This window comes from Scylla paramamosain, chromosome 15, assembly GCF_035594125.1.
Source record: "Scylla paramamosain isolate STU-SP2022 chromosome 15, ASM3559412v1, whole genome shotgun sequence".
Taxonomy (NCBI): domain Eukaryota; kingdom Metazoa; phylum Arthropoda; class Malacostraca; order Decapoda; family Portunidae; genus Scylla; species Scylla paramamosain.
The window spans coordinates 24,371,376-24,394,144 of record NC_087165.1 but is presented as its reverse complement, the minus strand read 5'-3'; the positions used below and the strand labels follow the sequence as shown (position 1 = coordinate 24,394,144).

Sequence of the window (22,769 nt, the reverse complement as noted above, 5' to 3'; positions counted from 1 at the left end):
CCCACACTTGCAAAAACAGTAATACAGTGGTACCTTAACTTATGAGTTTATTCCCTGACAGAGATCTTAACTCAATTTACTCGTATGTCAAATCAATTTTCCCATTGAAATTAACTGAAATGTCATTAATCCATTCCAACCTCCCAAAAAGCCATCCCAATTTTTTTTTGTTACATGCTTTTAAAATACATTAAACTGTCGATATAATGAAACCCTGTTTACTGAATTTCAGGTATAATGACCCATTTAAAGGTATCATACACTTGTTTCTATACAAAACTTTACAAATTATGACATATTTCAAAATTATCATATGTTGGCTTTATTTTATGAACATCCTAGGTCTTAAAATGCAGGAGGGTTGGCTGACATGGTCAACTGCATGTTTGAGAAATGAATTGTGGCTGTGTGGCAGCCAGTGAATGACCCTGAAAATGGCCAATGACACAATACTCCCCCCTCCCACCTGCATTTCTCTCTCTCTCTCTCTCTCTCTCTCTCTCTCTCTGTTACATGAGAGAGAGAGAGAGAGAGAGAGAGAGAGAGAGAGAGAGAGAGAGAGAGAGAGAGAGAGAGAGAGAGAGAGAGAGAGAGAGAGAGAGAGAGAGAGATATGTGTTGCACTACTGGCCACTGTCAAGCTGTGGCTGTGTGGCTATCACACAGCCACAGTTTCTCTCTCTCTCTCTCTCTCTCTCTCTCTCTCTCTCTCTCTCTCTCTCTCTCTCTCTCTCTCTCTCTCTCTCTCTCTCCATATATGTTAGTTATATTGAATGTTTACTGTAAGAAAAATGTATTTATAATTAACAAATAATATAAAAACATGAAGTGAATGAGTAAGATGAAGAATATTGGATGACTGTTGTGGAGCTCAGTGCACCAAGTGCCAACTAGTGGTGGCATATCTGAAGCTCACTCATGTCTTGATTTTGGCTCCCAACTCAAAGCAAAAAACTGTCCAAGTGACAACTCATATCTCAAAAAACTCATAAGTTGTGACACTCATAGGTCAAGGTATTGCTGTACTATATTGATGGGAACAAATATATTATTTACAGTATAGGTACAGTATCTGAGTAACATTTGAAGTCATTGTCATATCTTCAGTAGATACAGAACTCAAACTTTTTAAAAAATATTCACAGTCTACTAGAGTGACTTTCCTCTCCATCAATGATGATGACACTAAACCCTTTTTATTTTCAACATTTCCCCATGAGAGGGAAGAACTCACTGCTGCTTTAAAAACTGTATGGTGACTATATTTTATTGTAATGAACAAATAAATTTTTCCTTCTACAGTACCACCTTTCCCACTTCCAGTTAGTAATTTTGTAGGGATCACAGGGGTTGAGTGTCTCATGAACCGGAAATGCTGCATAGTTGTTACAGTAAATCACAACCATCTTTTTGATTGTATCAATAATCCAAATTTCAAATTTGAAGGTCAAAGATTCAATAAAAAAGTAGGTTAAATTTGTAATTTTTCATAATAGTTAGGCTTCATATTAGATACTCTTCCTTTGATGAATACAGTTTCTTTTTCTGCAATGGTCCCATGAATGCAATTATGCAGTAGTTGAATCAAAGTGAATTGTGGAATGGCATGTTTTTAATTACTTAGAAAAAAGAACTGTAATTTTTATTTGGCTGTTGATTTCCTTACTTGGAAAATTTTAATAATAAAAGGTACCTTTAATCATAAAAATAGTTTAAACATGTGTACTAAATTATCTCCTTGTGATATAATTGCTTTGTCTATAAAGCATAAATAGAAACTAATTTTACACATCATCCAATGTATTAAAACTGTCTTTAATCACTTGACATGAATTTCCATAGTATTTTGCTGAGGACATTTTCTCAACTTACTGTGCATTTCTGATGGTAGTATAGAAATTTATCATGTCCCTCTCAAAGTCCTCTCCCTTCTTCTGTTCTGTCATAGCTTTCTTTATTTTACTGATGTCATCCCATACACCAGTGTTCTGCCATCTGAAAAAATAAACTGCTAGTTAATATTTCGTAAAGACTGTCAATTTTACACACATGTAAAAGGAATCCAAGAATTTATTTAGCATAATGACAAAACACTGTAAGACAATAAGAATTCTGAACTTTCAATGTCTTTGATTTTTTACCTTATAATCACAAATTATCTGTATTATTTTCAACACTTGATCTATTCACCACACTACTTATGAAATATCAGTTTCACATGATATGTTTGAAAGAGGCAGACTGAGATGGTTCCAGCATGAAGGAAAGATGCAGGAGGAAAACTGAGTGCAAAGTGAAAAATATGAGTATTAGTGGTGTGGAGCCATGCGTGGCACCAACATAAACAAAACACAAGTCAAGAGACCTTGGAGTAATTTCATCAAGTGAAGCCACTTTTATTGCCCCCCCCCCCCACACACAAAAAAAGGCAGATAATTGACTATCACTTTACTCTTGGAATTCAAGAACATTAGACTGCCCCACAAGAACCAAAACTCCGCAACACAACAACCGTTCATGGAAGCCCACCCACTTATTTGGCAGCTGGTAGGCATGCTCATACATCTGAAGCATCAAGGGAATAACATCACAGAATCTTAAGAGGAAACAGGATAAATTTCAGGATACAATTCTAATCCACTCAGATACACCAGGTTATAATGCATCATGACCAGCAATCTCCAACTCCATCCATGACCAGCTGGAGTACATGAGATGGAATGAAGGGTGGTGGTGACCCTGTGGCTTAAGAGGACAGGGAGGGCATACTACTGCTCTCTTGAGACAAGAGCTTTACAAGTTAAAGTTTAAGTGGGGGTGATTTTAAAAGCCATGGGACTGTTGTATAAAGTAACCTCAAGCTCTGGGCCAGAATTGATAGGCAGCTAAAGATCATGCAGCATGTATAACTGTGATTAAGTAAAAAGTTGGTTATTCAGTTAATCCACTGATGGTGAAGAGGAGGAGAATGCAGTTTATTATAATGACAATGATAATTGATAAGAATGAAAATGATGATGATGAGTAAGTTAGGATATAGGGAAGAGATAGGAAAGTAGGATCGGGATGACACTAGATAAATAAATAAATAAATTATATCAAGTTAAATAAATAGACTTTTCTCAACTAACCTATCATGTAGTTTGTTTAGCATGGAATATGAGGGCAGGAAGCACAAGATACCAGCTGGTACTGTCTGACACACATTTAACACCAAATCTCCAAGTTCATCCTGAAATTCCCAGCTCTCTGTGTGCTGGAAGGTGGCCTGCAAAGGTTTGCCACGAGGACCATGACCAACAGTACCAACAAATACCTGAAAAAAAAAAAAAAAGTGTATGGCAACAAAAAAATCAACTGAGCATAGCTTTCAATTTAGCTCTTCATAAATACTAAGAGTTATAACCAGATGAAAGTGATATAATAGAACAATGCATCCTATACATTACATAGCAAAAAGGCTGATGTAATATTGCAATCTTGCTGAAAATAAAAATGCATGACATATGGACATGAAAATAAAAAAAAAAGTGGGTGAAAGACAAATGTTCAAAATACAAGTAAGCAAACTGAGAACAATCCTTATAGTCAAGAGCCTTTAAAGTGAAGAAATGAGAAGGGAACACCAGCACAAAGCAATCAAAGAGCTGAATGACAGAATATAAAATATATAATAAGGTGAGTAAACACATGTTGTATTAGACTTATTTAAGGCAAGAATACTAAAGGCCATACTTCAAGTGGTATGTATAAAGGCAGTGAAAGTATGGAAGGAGCAAGAGGGAATTCATGGCAGACATATGAAATTAAGGAAACTGAACAAAAATATGCACTCTTCTTGTGATCAAATTGTGTTTGGTCCCAGCATCTAGTGGCCAAAAGTTTTCAGTGTGAACTGGTTTTCATGGGATTTAATTACTTGATCAATAGGCAAGAAGAAGAAGAAGAAGAAGAAGAAGAAGAAGAAGAAGAAGAAGAAGAAGAAGAAGAAGAAGAAGAAGAAGAAGAAGAAGAAGAAGAAGAAGATCCTTTTATTTTATTTTATTTTATTTAGCACTTTGTAAGTTTTGGTCAAAGTCCCTTTCAACCCATTTTTCTTAAACATAAAGAGCCTTCACTTTTAGTCTCCACATTTAATTCACCCCCCACCCCTTTTGTGCATACTAGGAAGGGTGTTCAATGAGTTGTCAGCCTAACACAGAAGGGGAGAGAGGAACCTGCTGCAGCTGTAATGTATTTGTACATATTTCAACAAGTAATGTATGGGCTGGCATCTTCCCAACATTTGTTATTCAGTTCAATGGTGACTTTATTGTGAGTGAGGATGGCGCCTTCTGGCAAAAAATGAGAGCTGAACCGGGGGCTGTGATAAAGTTTTCTGTGATTCAAGGGAAAGCGGCACAGCTGATTTATGAGGAGTTGAGGAGAGTACTAGGGGATGGTGCCCTATCCTATTCCACTGTCAAATGTTGTGCTGCTTTTTTTAAAGCAGGGCCAAGACTTCTATGAGAATGATCCCCAGAGTGGTGGTCCATCAACTGCAGTCACCAAGGAGACTGGCCATGGTGGAGAGCATGGTCATAGATAACCACCAAATCTCAGTGCAATGCATTGCTTTCCCAACTGGGAATCAAGGAAACCAAGAAGGTAAGGGAATGATTTTGACAGCTGAAGATGAGACTGGAGAAGTGGATCACAATCAAAGGTGATTACATCAAAGGGGAGGGGGTAAAAAAAAAGAAAAAAAAAAAAAGTTGAGTGAACCTTTGCTCTATTTTTGCTTCTTCGTTAGGCCAAGAACTCATTGAATACCCTTGTATGTGTTCCCTGTCATTCACTTATAGGACCAGAAAAACAAATAAGAAGTTGCAAGAAGTCACCAGACCTACACATGGCAGTTCCTGTAATGAATGTGAACATTCATGTAAGCAATTACACAGCACAGAACAGTACATGTTTGGATATGAAAAAAAAGTGAAGATTATGAATAATAATTAAAAGGAAATAAAAAAAATCAGTGTGGAAAATAACACAACATATAATATAACCACTGATATTCTGAAATAAACAGAAAACTGTAACTAACCGAATGCATATCTTTTCATATACACCAAGCTTATAAGAGAGATGGTTTGATGTCTCAAAGTGCAGGAAAGCATAATGGATAGATGTAAAATATTAATATGGATGTTCAATTTGTTTATGAAAGGAACAATTAGAATAATGAAAGCAAGCGTTGGTAATGTTGGAGTAGATCAGTGCATGAATGCTTACCTGATTTTGGTCAATGACATGATTTGCTTCCAGCTGAATTTTGAAGGACACGCCCAATTCTGACTGGAAGGAAGTAATGGGAGAAAGTGTTCCTGATGTCAATATGATGCTGTGGGTTACATTGCTGAGGGGGCTAAACACCACTGCCGGGTTGAGGCACCAGAATTTGATAGAGTACTCTAGCTCAAGGAAAGAATTTCTGCTGTACCATCCATCTCCCTAAAAAGGAACAAAAGTTAGAAGTTAAACATATTCAAATTTGATATCTCACTTTTGCACAATTTTCAATGTAACTACAAAAGAACCTCTGAACACAAACAAGTCTGAAGAAGATTTTTAAAAATTTGAATGGTATACAAATATTTTTTAATCCTGAACAAAGATTTTCCTCTGAACATGAGTGAAACAGACGCGTACTAACACCACCCATATATGCTACACACTGACGTTAACTTGTCAGGCAGCACTCCACACTCGCCATCCCGTCCGGGAAGCTTCCCCACCATTTCTCCCCGCTTTTGTATCATTAAATAGTAAATAATTTCTGTACTTCCTCATTGTTTTGCAGTATTTTTTTTCATATAAACATATGAGAATTGGTGTTTCCATGTGAATGATAGTCAAACATAAATAAATTAACATTATTTTCGTGAATCCTAGAAATCCACTGGGGGGGGGAGCTGCAGTCTCGCAGTCCCTATTGACAAGCCGCCACTGGTAAAATGTTTGGTATAACAATTAAGCAAATTTTTAAGACTAAACTCACCTGACCAGATTTCTTCCTAACTTGTTCCTTTACTATAGCAACACGATAATCATCTTTGTGCTTCATGTTGTCCATGAACAAAAAGGAGAGCACGAGAAAGATATCCTGGAGAACTTTTTTGGTCACAGCATTCAGAGACATTTCACCTTCTTCACTGAGCTGCTTGTCATATAATGTTGTGAAACAGTTCTAAGGAAAGAATCACCAATTAGATTATTACTATTTAACAACAATAAAATACAAGATAAATAAAAGATCTGTCTGTTACAGCTCATGAAACAAATCCCTTTTAAGCTCCTTGAAATAGATCAGGCCCACATCATTATCTTCCCCTGCTGTAGGTGAATCATGGGATGGATGGTAAAAATAAAAAAATAAAAAATGATCAACATACCACGATCAGATGTTTTCAGATTGTGAGTATATCTACATGAACACAAAATAATGGGCATTACTATTTACTAAGTATAAAAATGAAACTGCCTATCTCTTTAATGACTCACACCCTCTAGGACTATCCCCAAAAAGGGACGGCCACAGAAGAACCTCCACCTCTCCCTATCCAAGCATTACCTTTTTGTTTGTTCAAACACTTGCCCTCTCTTAACTATCCCTTCATGCATATACTCTTTTATCATATCCTTCCACCTTCCAAATGGCTTTCTCTTATTCACAACTTCAAGTTCATTTATGTACACTTTCTTTACAAACCCTCCACTCTTCATCCTTTCAAAGTAACCATATCATCTCAGTTTGTTTCTTTTCTCTCATCTCTCCATCCACCTCATCATGCTTATCTAGCAATGTTCAAAGGTATTTAAACTCACTTACCTTTCCTGTTCTTTCTTTTATAACCACCTGACATATGCCTGCAGCTGGCATACTCACCCTATAAGGCATCCTAAAATTGCACATCTTCACTCCTATTCTCCATCACTTTATTTTTCCAATTTTTACTTTCAGTTTCTGTCTCACATACACCTTATGGAAGTGATCCACCTCTCTCCTATTCCTCACTGACCTTTACCTCTGTCACTTCTATAAATCGTTCAATCAAAACTCATCCACAGACTTCTGACACACTAAGTAAACTTATCCCTTTATAACAGTAACATTCCTAACAACCTCTATGTACATATAGGGGGACAATGCCTCCCTCATCTCATGTGGTACTGCTTCCCCTTGTCTATGATGTTCATAACTCAAACATGCCAAAACTAACTAAACAGGTTTCTTTCATGGTATGCATTACCTCCAGTTCACTGTAGTTTTGCCTTCCAATACCCAAGTGGTCAAGGACAGCAATAATTTCTGTGCCTGTATAGATTTTCCCTGACCGTCCATACTCTGTATAGTCTGAAAGGTTGTGGTTATTTTCATCTATCCAACCACTCAGAGCAGATATCATGTTGGCCTGGGTGTGAAAGAAGGTAGTTAGGTCATTATACATATTTATCATAATATTTAACTCTCATCAACATCATCATCACAGTGTAACTATTTAAATAAGACCTGAAACCGATCAAGTTCACATCATAGTCTGAATGGTGGGTGTATGTGATTAATGCTTCTCAACTTGAATGGTATTTGTATATACAAGTATATCTCTTATGTTCTTCCATTATGAATTCCCCATTATGCTTAAGGAAAGGTTAAGGATAAAGGTAATTCATGTGATGGTACTGATGAAGACAACAACAATACTGATGAACATTGAATAATGAACTTTAAATCTGCATTCAGGAATGCAACCCACAAAACATACATTACTGTTATAAGTAACACAAATTATTGAAAATTGAGTGATAATTAGTTTTAAATTGGATTTTTCTAAGCATTCTGTGATGAACTGGAAAAAGGTTGTGGTTTGCTGTACTTTCTATGTAATGAAGAAATTGCATGCAAGATATAATTAAAGTTAAAGACTCACCAGTTTGTCACACTCTTTTTCATGTGACTTCCATTCCCTGAGGTGGCTGCAAGTTTCCTTCATTTCCGTCTGAGTGACAGAGCAAGAAGCAGCAGACCTTGCAGAGTCCTCAATGTTGTGTGCCTCATCCAATATCAATACATGGTTCTTAAGGGAGATGTTCATCTGCAGGATCAACACACAAGGGTTATGCTCGCAGCTGCATGTGATGGATTCAGTTTTCATGGAGAGAGAGAGAGAGAGAGAGAGAGAGAGAGAGAGAGAGAGAGAGAGAGAGAGAGAGAGAGAGAGAGAGAGAGAGAGAGAGAGAGAGAGAGAGAGAGAGAGAGAGAGAGAGAGAGAGAGAGAGAGAGAGAGAGAGAGAGAGAGAGAGAGAGAGAGAATGTTTGCCAACAAGTAAAAATATTTTCTTATAAAAGTCAAGATTATTAATGGGATTACTTTTAATAGTATTACATATAATTATATGCTTTGGGTTCCATGAGTATAGCAGATATGATAATTTTCAAACATTATAATTACAATACATATATTTCGATAATATTAGAATAAATGGAAATAAGTTAATTTGATCTAAGTTACCGTGCATGTTTTGATCCTTATGTGGTCTCTCAACAAGTAACCTTCAAAACAATCAACACACCACCTTTCTTGACTAACCGTGTGGCCACATACTTTGACTGCTGTGTCCCTTGCACCTTATACAGGTCTACATAACTTACACAGTCATTTAAATGGGATACAATGGACAGTGTTGAATAGAATGTTGTAACACAACTCACCGACTGCCTAATGAGAGGGTCCACAAGGTAATTGTAGGGACAAATCACCAACTCAGCAGATGCCATGAGGGACCGAGCAGCAAAATAGGGACAGGCATTGACCTTATGGCCCACCCGCAAAAGGTCCTCTATATCCCAGGCCCCCTCCAGGCCCCCATTAATTGCCAGGAATTCATGGTTCTTGATCCTATTGACACCATGATAGTAACTGCATAAAACTCCCTGTAACAGAATAGGGCAAAGATTCAGGAAGAAATTTTTATATATACTATATTTATTTTTTTAATAAACAAAACTTGTATAAAAAAAAAAAAAAAAAAAAAATCATGTTATTCAGTTCCATGTCAGATTTACAGGAACAACAGCATTTCATGAGGTAATAACACCATTATAAAAATACTGGACTGAAAGTTAACAGTGTGCCTGCTAATGCTGTGTGTGTGTGTTTGTGTGTATTTAGCTAGTTGTACTGTACAGAGCAATTTCAACCTCAGATCTCTTTCAGATCACCTCAGATCTTTCTCCCTACCAGTAATGGAGCTGTACCTTGTGAACGTCGGTAAGCTCTCGACATTTTTCGTTCTTGTTGAAGGAGTTGCTCACTATGGGATGAATGCAAGAATGTTCCCGGGATGACAACACCACCATCCTGCAAAAATATGGAACACATGTTATATATATATATATATATATATATATATATATATATATATATATATATATATATATATATATATATATATATATATATATATATATATATATATATATATATATATATATATATATATATATATATATATGCATGTATTAATCACTTGACACCAAGAAGGATGATTGAAGCAGGTGCTATCCTCACACACACAAACACTTTACAAATATTTAGTAGATGAAGAATTATGAGTAGAGCAACAGAATGGTGACCTAAGGCAGAGCAGACATACAGCCAGATAAGAGGCGAGATCAAAAATTCTGGTTGGGATAATCTGAAATAGGTGGGCTGCTGAGAGAGAGAGAGAGAGAGAGAGAGAGAGAGAGAGAGAGAGAGAGAGAGAGAGAGAGAGAGAGAGAGAGAGAGAGAGAGAGAGAGAGAGAGAGAGAGAGAGAGAGAGAGAGAGAGAGAGAGAGAGAGGAGGATGTTTTTGTTCTACAATGGAGTGATAATAATAATAAAAGAAAAAGGAGCTTGTGGTATGAAACCGTTAGAAAAAAAAAAGAAAAAGCTAGCAACGAATTAATGACTTGACAAACGAAAAGTAATGTACTGTATGGTGAGAGGTGAACAAATATCACATAATGACTCATAAAATTTGTAAGAGGTAAAGACGTAACGTTGGCCTTCACCAAATTTCTCTGTGTACCCATAAACGGACCAATCAGAAAAAAAAAGAGACAGGAATATTGACCTGAAGTCTGCCCGGTCTAAATTCAAACCAAGGCTCGCGGATACTACGTCACACAGGGCTAACACACACACACACACACACACACACACACACACACACACACACACACACACACACACACACACATCAATAAATATACACCTAAAAATAATAACGAAATCATATATATATATATATATATATATATATATATATATATATATATATATATATATATATATATATATATATATATATATATATATATATAAACAGGATCCGCCCATCACGCGTTACGTCCCCATCTTCGCATGAATTCATGCAAAATTGTAAAAATTGTTTCTTTTCAATCTCTTTTAGAATGACGTAAAGATATAATGACAAGAACACACACACACTCGTGAATTATACTAGAGTCACAATTTGGATGTCATTCTGGTTGTAAACATACCATTTTGTCCTGCTTTAGTGTGTTTCGTTTCGTGGCAGTAATGAATGATTTCGACGTTGGACCCGTAACTCACTGATTGCATAGAATATTGTCAGTGCTCTTGAAAATGACTAAGAAATTTAGAATACCGTAACTATGTATGCTTCAGCGAAAACCGTCACTTTTCACACATGCATGTTTATGTCATCTACGTCATAAGAAAACATAAATGAAACCAATATTTGATTGAACGTCATTTGTGAAGTCTACAGGATCTCTCAAGCTCCCTCTCCCCTCTCGTCCTGAAGCACAACCTCGCTCCATCTTTGCTTTGCCGAATCTCTCGATCTTCCCGAGCCACGACTGACGCTGTTTACTTAACCCAGTGAGTGGGCATTTAAACCAATACGTCATCAGCTTATCGCCGTCGTCCTACGAATATAAATTGTCTGGAGGAAATTTAACTTTCAAACAAATGTCTGAAGGAGGGAGAAGATAACTCGGCGATAAATATTTCTCTGGGGCTCCGGCAACCCATAATGGCTGGCCGGGGAGTCTCATAAATCTCTCCCACCCATCACCTCCGACCCCCGTCACCACGACCACTCTCCACGCCGCCGCCGCCGCCTGTCCACCATAACACACCTCAACAGCCTTCCACTTTGGAGTCGAGGTCTGTTCGTCATCCTGAGGAGGATACGCCCGGTTGGAAAGGCGGAGCAACGCACAAGGCGTGTTTTGTATCGGGGTTGATCGGGCTTTCGGCGAGCTGTCAATAATAATGGGCCTCAGCGGGGGAAAACCAACAAAGGGCGTGTAAAGGCACGGCCAGAGACGCCCGAGGAATAAGTAAGTGTTGGAGGGAAGGGAGGGAAGGAAGAGGTACTTGCAGGTGACGCCGCCACACCTGAGACGGCAGGCAGTGGGGAGAAGGGAGAAATCAACAGACATAATTATAGTTGTTGGTCTGATAATGATAATAATATTCCAGTTTTCTCATATCTACGATAATAGTCACCAATCACATTTCATCCATCTGCTTCCTCTAATCCGTCTTCAAATTCCAAATCCTTCACTACTCGTTCATGACAGCTGGATTAACATTGCTCTCCACGCTCACCTCTTGAAATCCACGAGAAATACGTTACTCGGTATGGAATCTCTAAACTTCCAAAAAGAGACTTAAGTAACAAACATGGAGGATCAAAGCTACACACTGACAAGTTATCCTCCCACCACCTCCACGCTCTCTGCCCGCCCCGCCCGCCATAAAGTGTGGGCCACGTTCCGCCCTCGACAAGGTACAATATAACTCTGCTCCGCCCACTCCATCTTGCCTTGGCGTACCCTGGGCCCTCTCCACCGCAGCCGTCCACAATGGTCTCGAATCCAATCACAACCTTGTTTAATATACTAAAACAAACGCGCAGGCTGAGCGCGTTGCCACCTTGAGAGCCTCGCACACCCCAGTGTTGGTAACCGGCAGGACTGGGAATAGTTTCAAGGTTCAACAAAAGATGGCGTGAGCTTCCACCTCTTGACCACGCTATATATGCATTCCTCTTCTTTCTTCTCCTCCCTCTTCCTTTTTCGGTCGAATAAAAGATATACAGTTAAGAATGATCTGACGGAGACTAACTGGGAAAAAAAAGAAAAAGGAAAAGAAAGAAAAATGACGGTGGGAAGACAAAGAACAACATACACTTTCAATTTACCAACGAATTTCAGGTGTGTATTGTGTCTCCCTCGTGATACAGGAAGTGTGTCCATTGATTCTATCTTTCATTTTTTATCGTAAAGATGTTGCTGTCTCCACCTTACGTGCCGGCTACTTTCTTGCCAACGATCTATTTTATTCTAGGGTAACACGTAGGAAATTTGGATTTTGGTTTGGGAGGAGCAATGAAAAGAGTACTATAGGCTTGAATTATAATGGAAGCTAATAAAATCAACAAGTAAATTGGAATATATACAGTTAACTAGCGGCAGTGAAGGGAGGTCACATAATTTAGAGGTCAATGATTAATTTTTATTTGGAATCAAGTCTTAAAGTAAAAAATCGATACTATTATTATTCACACACACACACACACACTCTCTCTCTCTCTCTCTCTCTCTCTCTCTCTCTCTCTCTCTCTCTCTCTCTCTCTCTCTCTCTCTCTCTCTCTCAACGTGTGATGTAAGACTGCAGTGAGAAATGTGAGTCTGGATTTCTGCGATGATGAGGTTGTTGTGAGGGGATGGTGCCGAGACGAGGCAGTGGTGCTGTGAGGCAGGTGTGATGAGGATGGCGTGGTGTTATGATGAGGTAATGTGGTTGTGAGGGGATGGTGTGGCGTGGTGGTGAGGGGATGGAATGGTGTAGTCACTTAACAACTGACAGTAGTGCAGGAGGGCAAGAAAGTGCTATATTGCAAGTGGATATTGATGGAGAAACTGAGTAGAAACGAATATGAGTATGTGCGCTCGAATGTTCAGAGACTTTCCTTGTACGAGTCACTAACAAGCCCTGGATGACATTACACTCACCTCGCCACTCGCCTCCCCGACCCACTTCTAGCAAAACCCAGAGACAATACCATCCTCTAACTCTTCCCTGCCACCTGATTCTGAAGAGCTGCCTGTTAGTCCCCTGGCTCCTTAAATTTACGTTCCCAGGGAGCTGCGTGGGTTAGGGATAGCCAGTCCACGCCCCTCGCCCACTCTTCTATTCACAGCGAGTGGTTTGCCCATCATCTTCATGCTGTCATTACACCGTGAGTCTATTGTGGCTCCGTGTCAGAAATGTGGGAGGGCAGTGTGGGTCATGCTGAGTACTAGCGTTAACATTTGATCTCTTCAGATAAAGGATGTGACTTCAAAAGGGCCACAGCACGCCAGGGGGAGACGTTAGGAAAATGGAATCCAGAATAGATGCAATGTATCAAGAACAGTAAGACATGTGTTTTGGTATTAGCTTCTCAAATTCAATGACCGCCATTTACTGAATACTCTTGGGACGATCCTGGCCATTAGAAACTGAGACACGATCAAGTGAAGTACGCTGCAGTGAGTGATGTATGGGTATGTTAATGAGTGTGTGCTACCTATCGTTTGGCGAAGGGAGGCTGTCAGTGAGTGAACTCTTTGGAATGTATAAAAACAAAAGTGCAAGAGGGCATGGTGGAACGTTCAATATTGATACAGGAATTAAACGTAATGGTGGTGAGACTAAAAGCGAGGCCTGAATGGATGTACAGTAACTTATGAAATATATTTTTTGAACTGTAACATCTAATAACGCAGCTGTCCTACAAATCTCAACATTTCTTTGCTTTTTCCAATTGGTGACTGCAATGAAAGCGTGTAAACCTCACTTTTCTTCGATTTTCTTCTGAATTCTTAGACTCAGGTGTGTGTGTGTGTGTGTGCGTGCGTGCGTGCGTGCATGCGTGAGAGAGAGAGAGAGAGAGAGAGAGAGAGAGAGAGAGAGAGAGAGAGAGAGAGAGAGAGAGAGAGAGAGAGAGAGAGAGAGAGAGAGAGAGAGAGAGAGAGAGAGAGAGAGAGAGAGAGAGAGAGAGAGAGAGAGAACAAGCCGAGGCAGTGAGGTGCGGAGGGAAGAAGGTCGGGGGGAGAGGGAGTGGGTGGGCGTGGGAGGGAGAGAAGGGGGTTATGGAGTGTGTACATAACCTTTGACCCACAATCTCCATAACATTATCTTGGACACCCGCACTCCCTTGGGGGTTGGGGAGGAGTAAGGGAGGGTGAGGGAGTGCGGGCTGACAGGGAGAGGAGAGAAGAGAAGAGGGAGGTAGGGAGAGAGGGAGGGAGGGAGGGAGGGAAGCAGCAAGAGGATCAGGACGAGGATGAGGGAGAAGAAGGAGGTGGAGGAGAGAAGGAAGGTAACTGTGGGTGAATAATTCATGAAAAGATATATTAGAAGGAAGAGAAGATTCATGAGAGAGGGTCAAGGGGGAGCGATGTGTTTAGGGGCAGGAATAATTATGAAATATATATAATGAAAAGAAACTGAACAATTTACAGGGAAATATTACGTGGCGTGGAAGACGATGACGAGTGAGATTCTTCAAGCGCGAGGATGATGAATGTGCAAGATGTGGAAGGAGGAGAGGGGCTGGGGAATGAAGAAGACGCATGAGGTGGGGAAGGAATGAAGAAGAATGATTTGTGAGTTATGTGGATGAGTATTTGTGAGGCTGTCGCTTGGCTGTACGTACGTAGGTGGAAACGTGGCGTAGGGAGCAACCTGGGAGAGAGAGAGAGAGAGAGAGAGAGAGAGAGAGAGAGAGAGAGAGAGAGAGAGAGAGAGAGAGAGAGAGAGAGAGAGAGAGAGAGAGAGAGAGAGAGAGAGAGAGAGAGAGAGAGAGAGAGAGAGAGAGAGAGCTAACCTTATCCTCAAAACACTAACAATAAAAAACACCTACAAAAATCTACCAATGATAAAACCAATGATCATCTGCATCAGTATGGACATTCGGTCCCCCCCCCTCTCTCTCTCTCTCTCTCTCTCTCTCTCTCTCTCTCTCTCTCTCTCTCTCTCTCTCTCTCTCTCTCTCCATGTCAATGTCGCTTTTCTCAGCAGGGCAGCTAAATTTTGTGATACAACTTACACCAAAGAGCAAAATGGCTGATAACCGAAACAAATGATATCTGGATTTAAGAATTCCGACACTATCAAAAGTTATTGGTAAAATACTATACTTCATATCCGGAGCTGCCGTTTTTTGCCAGGGTGTGGCCTTCTGGCTTCAATACTACAATGTTTTTTGCGATCACTGCTCACTCAGCAATGCAGTCTGTTATTTTCCTTCAAGACATTTTAAGAAGCTTCGCTCCGAACAGATGTGTAGTTAATTTCACTGTGGTAAGGGCACGGGCTGGCCACACATTCTGCACCCGGGTTGGACCAAGGATCCTTGGGTTAAACTACTACAAGCATCACCACTGTATTCTCTGCCCATCGTAAAAGACAAGTGAAAGGGGAAGGAGCAAGGACACTGGGAATCCCCTTTTCTATATTTTCATTCCCACAGATAGCAAAGACTTCTCTGGGCAAGTCCCGTTCCAATGATTTCAGGCTGTTACATAAATATATCATTATCATTATTATAATTACAACAAATGGCAGCGGTAAGCACGTGAATACAGGAAGCGTGAACAGCTCTGTGAGGACCAGCACTGCGGGGATTGCGTGGTCGTATGAAGTCACACGAACACCTCGCCGCGGTGCATTGTGGTCTGCTTGACAGAGAGAGAGAGAGAGAGAGAAAAAAAAAAAAAAAAAAAAAAAAAAAAAAAAAAAAAACAATGGACGATCCAATTCGTCTCAGAGGAGAGTCGAATACGTGAGCCTCTTGATTTCCCGAGGGGGCTGCAGCCGCTAAGCCACCAATCGCACCATCTCTACCACCATTCCGCCACCACTATTACTAATACCACTATCCCACCACCAGCCACCTCCGCTACCATCCTTGACAATACTACCACCATTATTACGGTCTCCTTTCCCCCTCGCCTGTCACCCTTACGTCGTCCCCCCACCATCTCCCTTCAGCGGGAGACACCCAGAGGACCTAACTCTACGGTATCCCCACGCCCACACTCACTTTAATCTCCCCATTGTGTTGCGGCCTTGTCTTATTTTTTCTTCTTTTTACTTTCTCTACCGCTTCCTGTTTTTCTTATTTTCTTCTACTCAAGTGGTTTTGGCAGCGACACTTATTTCTTATTTATATCTTTGTCCATATTAAGGTTCAGATTAGCGACAATAGTGTTAAATTTCTTTACACTTCTTTCTCCCTTTTTTTTCTAGCACCACCACCACCACCACATCACAATCTCTTACCCCTGGTACGTATATTCAATTGACAGTATAATCTCCTTCTTTACACCATCACCACACCACATTACGCTATCACTTTTTCACTGCCGCCAGAACCGCGCATTCAACCTATACTTCAATCCCGCATCCTTGCAATACATCCTTTATTTCAAAGAATCACTTCTAACTTAGCTCTTAAAAAATTTTCCTACTTCCTTGTGCCATCACTACAAAGCGGTATTGCGTACTCTTCCCCTACCGTTAGAACCTCATATTTCCTTTCCTTCAGTACCAGAGCATACAGTACATCCCGTCTCCCTCTCTCTCTTCTAACCTCAGCCCTCAGCTTCCACACCCAATGAGGAGGATCAAGATAGCAGCTCCACCTCAAAAACCAGGTCAGGTGAGCGGCTTGTTGAAGTAGACCATTCAAAGGACGTAAAAAAATGTGTTAAAAGAGTATATTTTTTTAGTTCTCAGGTTCATATCTCAAAAAAGTATTCGTCCCAGATGAGTGGAAAGTGTTATAAGAGCTCCTTCTTTAAACAGTCTGGTACAGCAGGTCTATCTTACAAGGACGGTGCTTCAGGGAGACTGTGGGAGGAGGAAGGGGTATAGGGAGAGAAGGTGCGTCTGTGTGGTGTGTGTGTGTGTGTGTGTGTGTGTGAATCAGTTTGCTTACAATAAACCTTCAATGATGTGTTGTAAACAGTGACGCCGCAGCAAAGCATGACTCCTCTCCTCTCCTCTGTCCCTCTTCGCCAAACTTCCTATTCTCTCAGCTTGCTTGTCTGTCTGTATGCTTGCCTGTGCCTGATCTTGCGTGTCTGTGTATGTATTATCGTCTGTCTATGAATATCTGGTTGCCTGTGTGTCTGTCTTGATCCTTACTAGCTTTTCAATCTTTGTCTGTCTGTCTGTACGTTTGTTTCTGTTTGTCTGTCTGAGGAGTTGTTGTTTTCTGTCTACGTGCTTGTCTGCGTTTGTCTGTCTGTCCGTATTATTGCCTCTGTATGTCTGTATGTATAGTTACCCCTCTCTCTCTCTCTCTCTCTCTCTCTCTCTCTCTCTCTCTCTCTCTCTCTCTCTCTCTCTCTCTCTCTCTCGTATATCCATCCTTCCAAATGATCATCTAACAAATCTGTTTTAAACCCGACTGAAGGAAGTCAAGGTTTCTCTAATTCTGTTCCATCTCGTCTTTATTTCTCGCATGTTTTGTTGTTTCCACTTACACTCCTGTTTTTCTTTCTCTGGCTTAGTTACTTCGCCTCCTCTTTAACATTTCTTATTTCGCTTTCTAAACTTTTCAGACTCTGCCTCTCCCCTCCCCTCCCCCCGCCCGCCCACTCAGTCCCCTCCCTAGGGAAACACCTTCCTGGAAATCTGTCCAAATATCACGGTAAAAATTGCGGGAAAATCCTACGTTCTCCCAGCAACTTCCAGGAAAGCGTAAAATAATCCGAGAGAAATGACAGAGAGAACCATGATCTCACATAAAAGAGAAAGTGGAAAGAGAGAGAGAGAGAGAGAGAGAGAGAGAGAGAGAGAGAGAGAGAGAGAGAGAGAGAGAGAGAGAGAGAGAGAGAGAGAGAGAGAGAGAGAGAGAGAGAGAGAGAGAGAGAGAGAGAGAGAGAGAGAGAGAGAGAGTGAGAAAAACTGGCAGCTCTTCGTTGAGATGCCACGGCACCAAACTATATCGTTTTGGCCAGACTACTAAAACTATTGGCGAACTAAACTCGCTTGTGCATAGATGAACCCAGGAGGGGGAAAAACACACACTAATTACTTTAAAAGAATCTCGAGTCATTAGAGGAGGGTGAGGTGAAGTGTTCGTAGAAGAGAGCGGCGGGTGGGAGGACAGCACGAAGGCGAAGACGGCGCCGAGACCTGCAACTGGGACGTGACCACCTAGGAGGAAGACCTCGACACGGCGCCTTCTTGAGATTTTTTCATAAGTGTGAATTACTATACCGGCTGCCAGAGGTGTGATGCTCGGCCCAGACACACACACACACACACACACACACACACACACACACACACACACACACACACACACACACACACACACACACACACACACACACACACACGTTCAATTCTCATCAAGTGTCTAGCTGTCCTCTACGTGACGTCAAGAACCCATGCACAAGTACTGGGGAGCAGGGAAGGTAATGGAGACAGGTGTGGGCGGCGAGTGGACAGTGTCTGGGTAATATTTCATCCGTGAGTGCTTTAGGAAGGGAAGCTGCCGGACGCGAGGCGAGGGGGACGTGAAGTGCATTGCTGGGGCGCTCGTGTGAGGTGGTGTCCGTGCGGGAGTGTTGGTAGTGTGATGCGAAATGAGTCACACGCCGCAGCAACCAGGACGTATAATGCTGAGTGACCCATTCAGAAGTACAGGCATCCAAACCTAATAAAATCACCTATTGGTAGTGGAAATATAATAAATATGGATGCAAGAGTAGTGGATGGCTAGGTGCAGTTGATTTATAACCATTAAGAAGCAAAAAGTGCCAACCTCACCCTAATATAACCCTCTAACAGCATCGAAAACCAAACCAAACTTATGTTACGGTACTGATCGGGTTAGGGTTCAGACAGAGCGCTACCTCCTCCACAAAGAAACTGCGGCGAGCCAGAATACACAGCCTCTAGGACGCGAATCGAGCACTGTGTCACCCAGTCACTAGTGTGGAGGGATAGGGAGAAGTTATAAAATTAGAGGTGAAGTGGAGGATCTGGTTTATATAGCAGCGGTGAAATTAAAGCTGTCTGGGTCGAATTTTGAGAAGTTTTATGGTGGATTTTGTGAAGGCAGTGACTATAATATCAAATTATCATATGAAAAAAAGTATGGCTAAGGACTACAGCAGTCTAAAATAAAACTCTCTCTCTCTCTCTCTCTCTCTCTCTCTCTCTCTCTCTCTCTCTCTCTCTCTCTCTCTCTCTCTCTCTCTCTCTCTCTCTCTCCCCTAAAGACCCCCTGAAGCTGCCAGGCGAGGGCGTGTCACCTGGCCTCGTCCTAGTCTGGCCACCGGCGACTTCCTTCTGCCTCCTAAAAAGATAATGGTGCAGTCTCCCTTCCACTAGTCTGATCACCTGCCCCCCCATCTCCCTCCCTCCCCCCGTCGTGTATCTCTTCCTCTAAGGCTACCCTTGAATTTGTTGTAGCTGCTGTTACCGTCATCACCGTCGTCATTATTACTATTATCATCATCATCACCATTAATATTATCATTATTATTGTTATTATTTTACGAAGATCACAATAATAATGTAGAAGCAACAACATTCACTATTATCTCTATGTATTAAAATTACTATCACTGTTACTACTAGTACTACTACTACTACTACTATTATTACTACTACTACTATTCTACTTACTATCACCAGCAGCAGCACCATCACCACCACCACCACAACATCAACAACAGCTATTACTACTTCTTATACTACCACTACTACTACTGCTACAACAACAACAACTGCTACTACTACTGCTATACCACCACCACCACCACCATTACTACCAAAACAAGAATGCGGTTTCAGTCCCTCGGGTCCTCCTCTTCCACCTGTCCTGAACTCCAGTACCTTCACGATGCATCCTACTTCATACTCTCACGCCGTCACCACTAGTCGAACCACAACAAAATACACGAGGGGAGGATGGAAATTAAAGACTGTCTGAGAGGAGAGATAAGGAGGAGGAGGGTAAGGAAGAGATGAGGGTGAATGGCAAAGCAAGAAATATTAATACGAAGGCATCTGATTCAAGGAGCACGGGACTGGGGTTACATAAGGTGAGGGGAGGGAGGAGATAAAGAGAGGCATGGAAGGTGAAGGCGACTGAGGGGCAGAATATCACTTCCCACCCCTACATTCACTATATATATAGGGTGTCACGTAGGGGAGGGAGGGAGGGAGGAAGAGGCGTGGCTGATAGAAGGGGGAACTGAAATACTGATACTGCTGATGATTCCGCCCTCATTTCTTCCCTCTTTTCCCCTTTCATCCTCTCTCTCTCTCTCTCTCTCTCTCTCTCTCTCTCTCTCTCTCTCTCTCTCTCTCTACATGCATTCTTTCTTCTCCCCTTTTTTTTCATAGTCTTTTCGTTCTTCTAATTTCTTTCTTGGTTCCCTTCTCTCTTTTCCTTGATTTGTTTTACCCCTACTTTCCTTCCTTCCTCTTCCTTGCTGTAGTCTTTTTTCTCCTCATTTCTCCCTTCTCTTCCTTTCTTTCTCTTTCACATAGGTTTTTTCCCCCTTCTCTAATCCCTTCTCCCTGTCTTTCCACTCTCTCCTCCCATTGCACGCAGCCTTTCTGCTGCTCTCTTCCTTTTCCACCTCCTTTACGTAGCCATTCTCCCTTCCCCCTCAATTCTTTCACCATTTCCTTCCTTGCCCTCTCCCTCTCTCTTACCCACAGCTTTTCTCCTTCTCCCACTCTTTCATTCTGGCCGTGCGCTAACTTCCTTCCCGTTTTCCTTCTTTGTACACCCCGCTCCTCGAACACTTCCTCTCCCCCTCTAAGTACTTCCTCTCCTCTTCAACACCAGGTCGCTGTTATGACGACTCTCCTTAAATTGGGAAGCTGTGGAGGAGAGGTGATCGGGGGGAAAGAAGAGGAGAGCGAGAGAGGAGAGAGAGAGGAAAAAAAAAATTGGCCGACGGATATCTTGTCGCAGGAAAAGGAAGGGAGAGAAAAAGAAGAGATGAAGAGAAGGAAATAAATGCAAACATATCAAAGGAGTGACATCAAAGTGATTTACCCACATGAGAGAGAGAGAGAGAGAGAGAGAGAGAGAGAGAGAGAGAGAGAGAGAGAGAGAGAGAGAGAGAGAGAGAGAGAGAGAGAGAGAGAGAGAGAGAGAGAGAGAGAGAGAGAGAGAGAGAGAGAGAGAGAGAGAGAGAGAATCTTAAATACTCTTAGACACTCGTGCTTCAAAAAGCGATAACGAAAAATAATAACCAATAGAAAAACATCATCTCTTCATTTCTCTCTTTCATTCATTTAATTCATGACTCTCTTGCCGCAACGCCTCAGACTAATCAACAAATCCCACCAAAACCACAATGCAAGATCGTGACAGAGAATCCCTGAGACACCATGCACCTAACTCATTCCTGATGCATGACAGTGACACTACGCGATACACCTGCCATAACACAGCGTAACTACGACCTGGCAGTGCCTATGTAGAACTTCTCAACTACCATTAAAACTTATATATATGCACAGTCCTTAGTAATTCATTGTCGCTTGTCTCTCTACTGTAATGGTGATTAATACTCGTTGGTATGTTTTGAGTTACGAGGTTGGAAATGTTTAATTATAGATTTGCTCGAAGACTTCTACCTGCTGCAAAGAATGAATATATTATATGTGACAGTAAACTTATTTTATCTTATCTTGTTTTTAGTTCGCATAGCTAAGGGCGTGTGTGTGTTTGCTGTTCTATCTGAAATCACTCACACACCTAACATCTCAAAGAAAACTGGTATCACGGCAATTTTAAGAGATATTCCAGGTGTTGAAAGTTAGTTTGTGTGTCCGTTTTAATATTCCACTTCTCCATCTACCCATCACGAAGCTATATTGCATTACACACAAAGTAATATCACCGATTCGAGCCCAGTATAAAAATGATCGAAGGAAGAAAAAGAAGACGAGGAAGATAAAGCATAAGGAGTAATGAAAAACATTAATTAAGAAGAAAATTGAAGAAAGACCAAATCTGAAGAGAGAAAAAAAAAGCGAGTGAATGGATGTAAGACTCGATGACAGAGAGAAATGGAGGAAAGGTGGGGAAAAGAGGGGAGAATAGAGGGGAGGACAGGCTACCACACACCAGAGAATTCATCGGAGTAAGATGTCGGGGGAGGAAGGCTGCGGGAGGGAGGAAGAAAGGAGGAGAATGCCCGCTCGGCCACAGTGAAGGGAAGGTGTCGCCGCCACCAGACACTCACTCTTCTTTCCACAGACGGAGGAAGGAGAAGGAGGAGGAGGAGGAGGAGGAGGAGGAGGAGGAGGAGGAATGAGAAAAAAAAAAAAAAAAAAAAAAAAAAAAAAAAAATATATATATATATATATATATATATATATATATATATATATATATATATATATATATATATATATATATATATATATATATATATATATATATATATATATAACACGGAGACAAGTTTCAGTCAAATATTATTTGTTGAACAAGTTAAGTAGGACAAATATCACACTTAATGCACAAACCTATGTAATATTTGTCTCCTCCCCGCCCAAACACACACACACACACACACACACACACACACACACACACACACACACACACACACACACACACACACACACACACACACACACACACACA

The 22,769-nt window shown here is 41.1% G+C and overlaps 1 protein-coding gene across 1 annotated transcript in view; it reads right to left on the bottom strand.

The window, feature by feature from the left end:
* Positions 1-22,769, bottom strand: part of LOC135107256 (Fanconi anemia group J protein homolog) — a 153,409-nt gene that overhangs the window by 6,842 nt on the left and 123,798 nt on the right. The window contains exons 7-14 of the mRNA XM_064016916.1: positions 9,298-9,400; positions 8,752-8,973; positions 7,970-8,134; positions 7,292-7,453; positions 6,040-6,228; positions 5,274-5,492; positions 3,131-3,315; positions 1,872-1,994 (exon numbers count right to left, since the gene is read on the bottom strand). Coding sequence (XP_063872986.1) covers positions 1,872-1,994; positions 3,131-3,315; positions 5,274-5,492; positions 6,040-6,228; positions 7,292-7,453; positions 7,970-8,134; positions 8,752-8,973; positions 9,298-9,400 — 1,368 coding nt within the window. The remainder of the gene's footprint in view (positions 1-1,871; positions 1,995-3,130; positions 3,316-5,273; positions 5,493-6,039; positions 6,229-7,291; positions 7,454-7,969; positions 8,135-8,751; positions 8,974-9,297; positions 9,401-22,769) is intronic.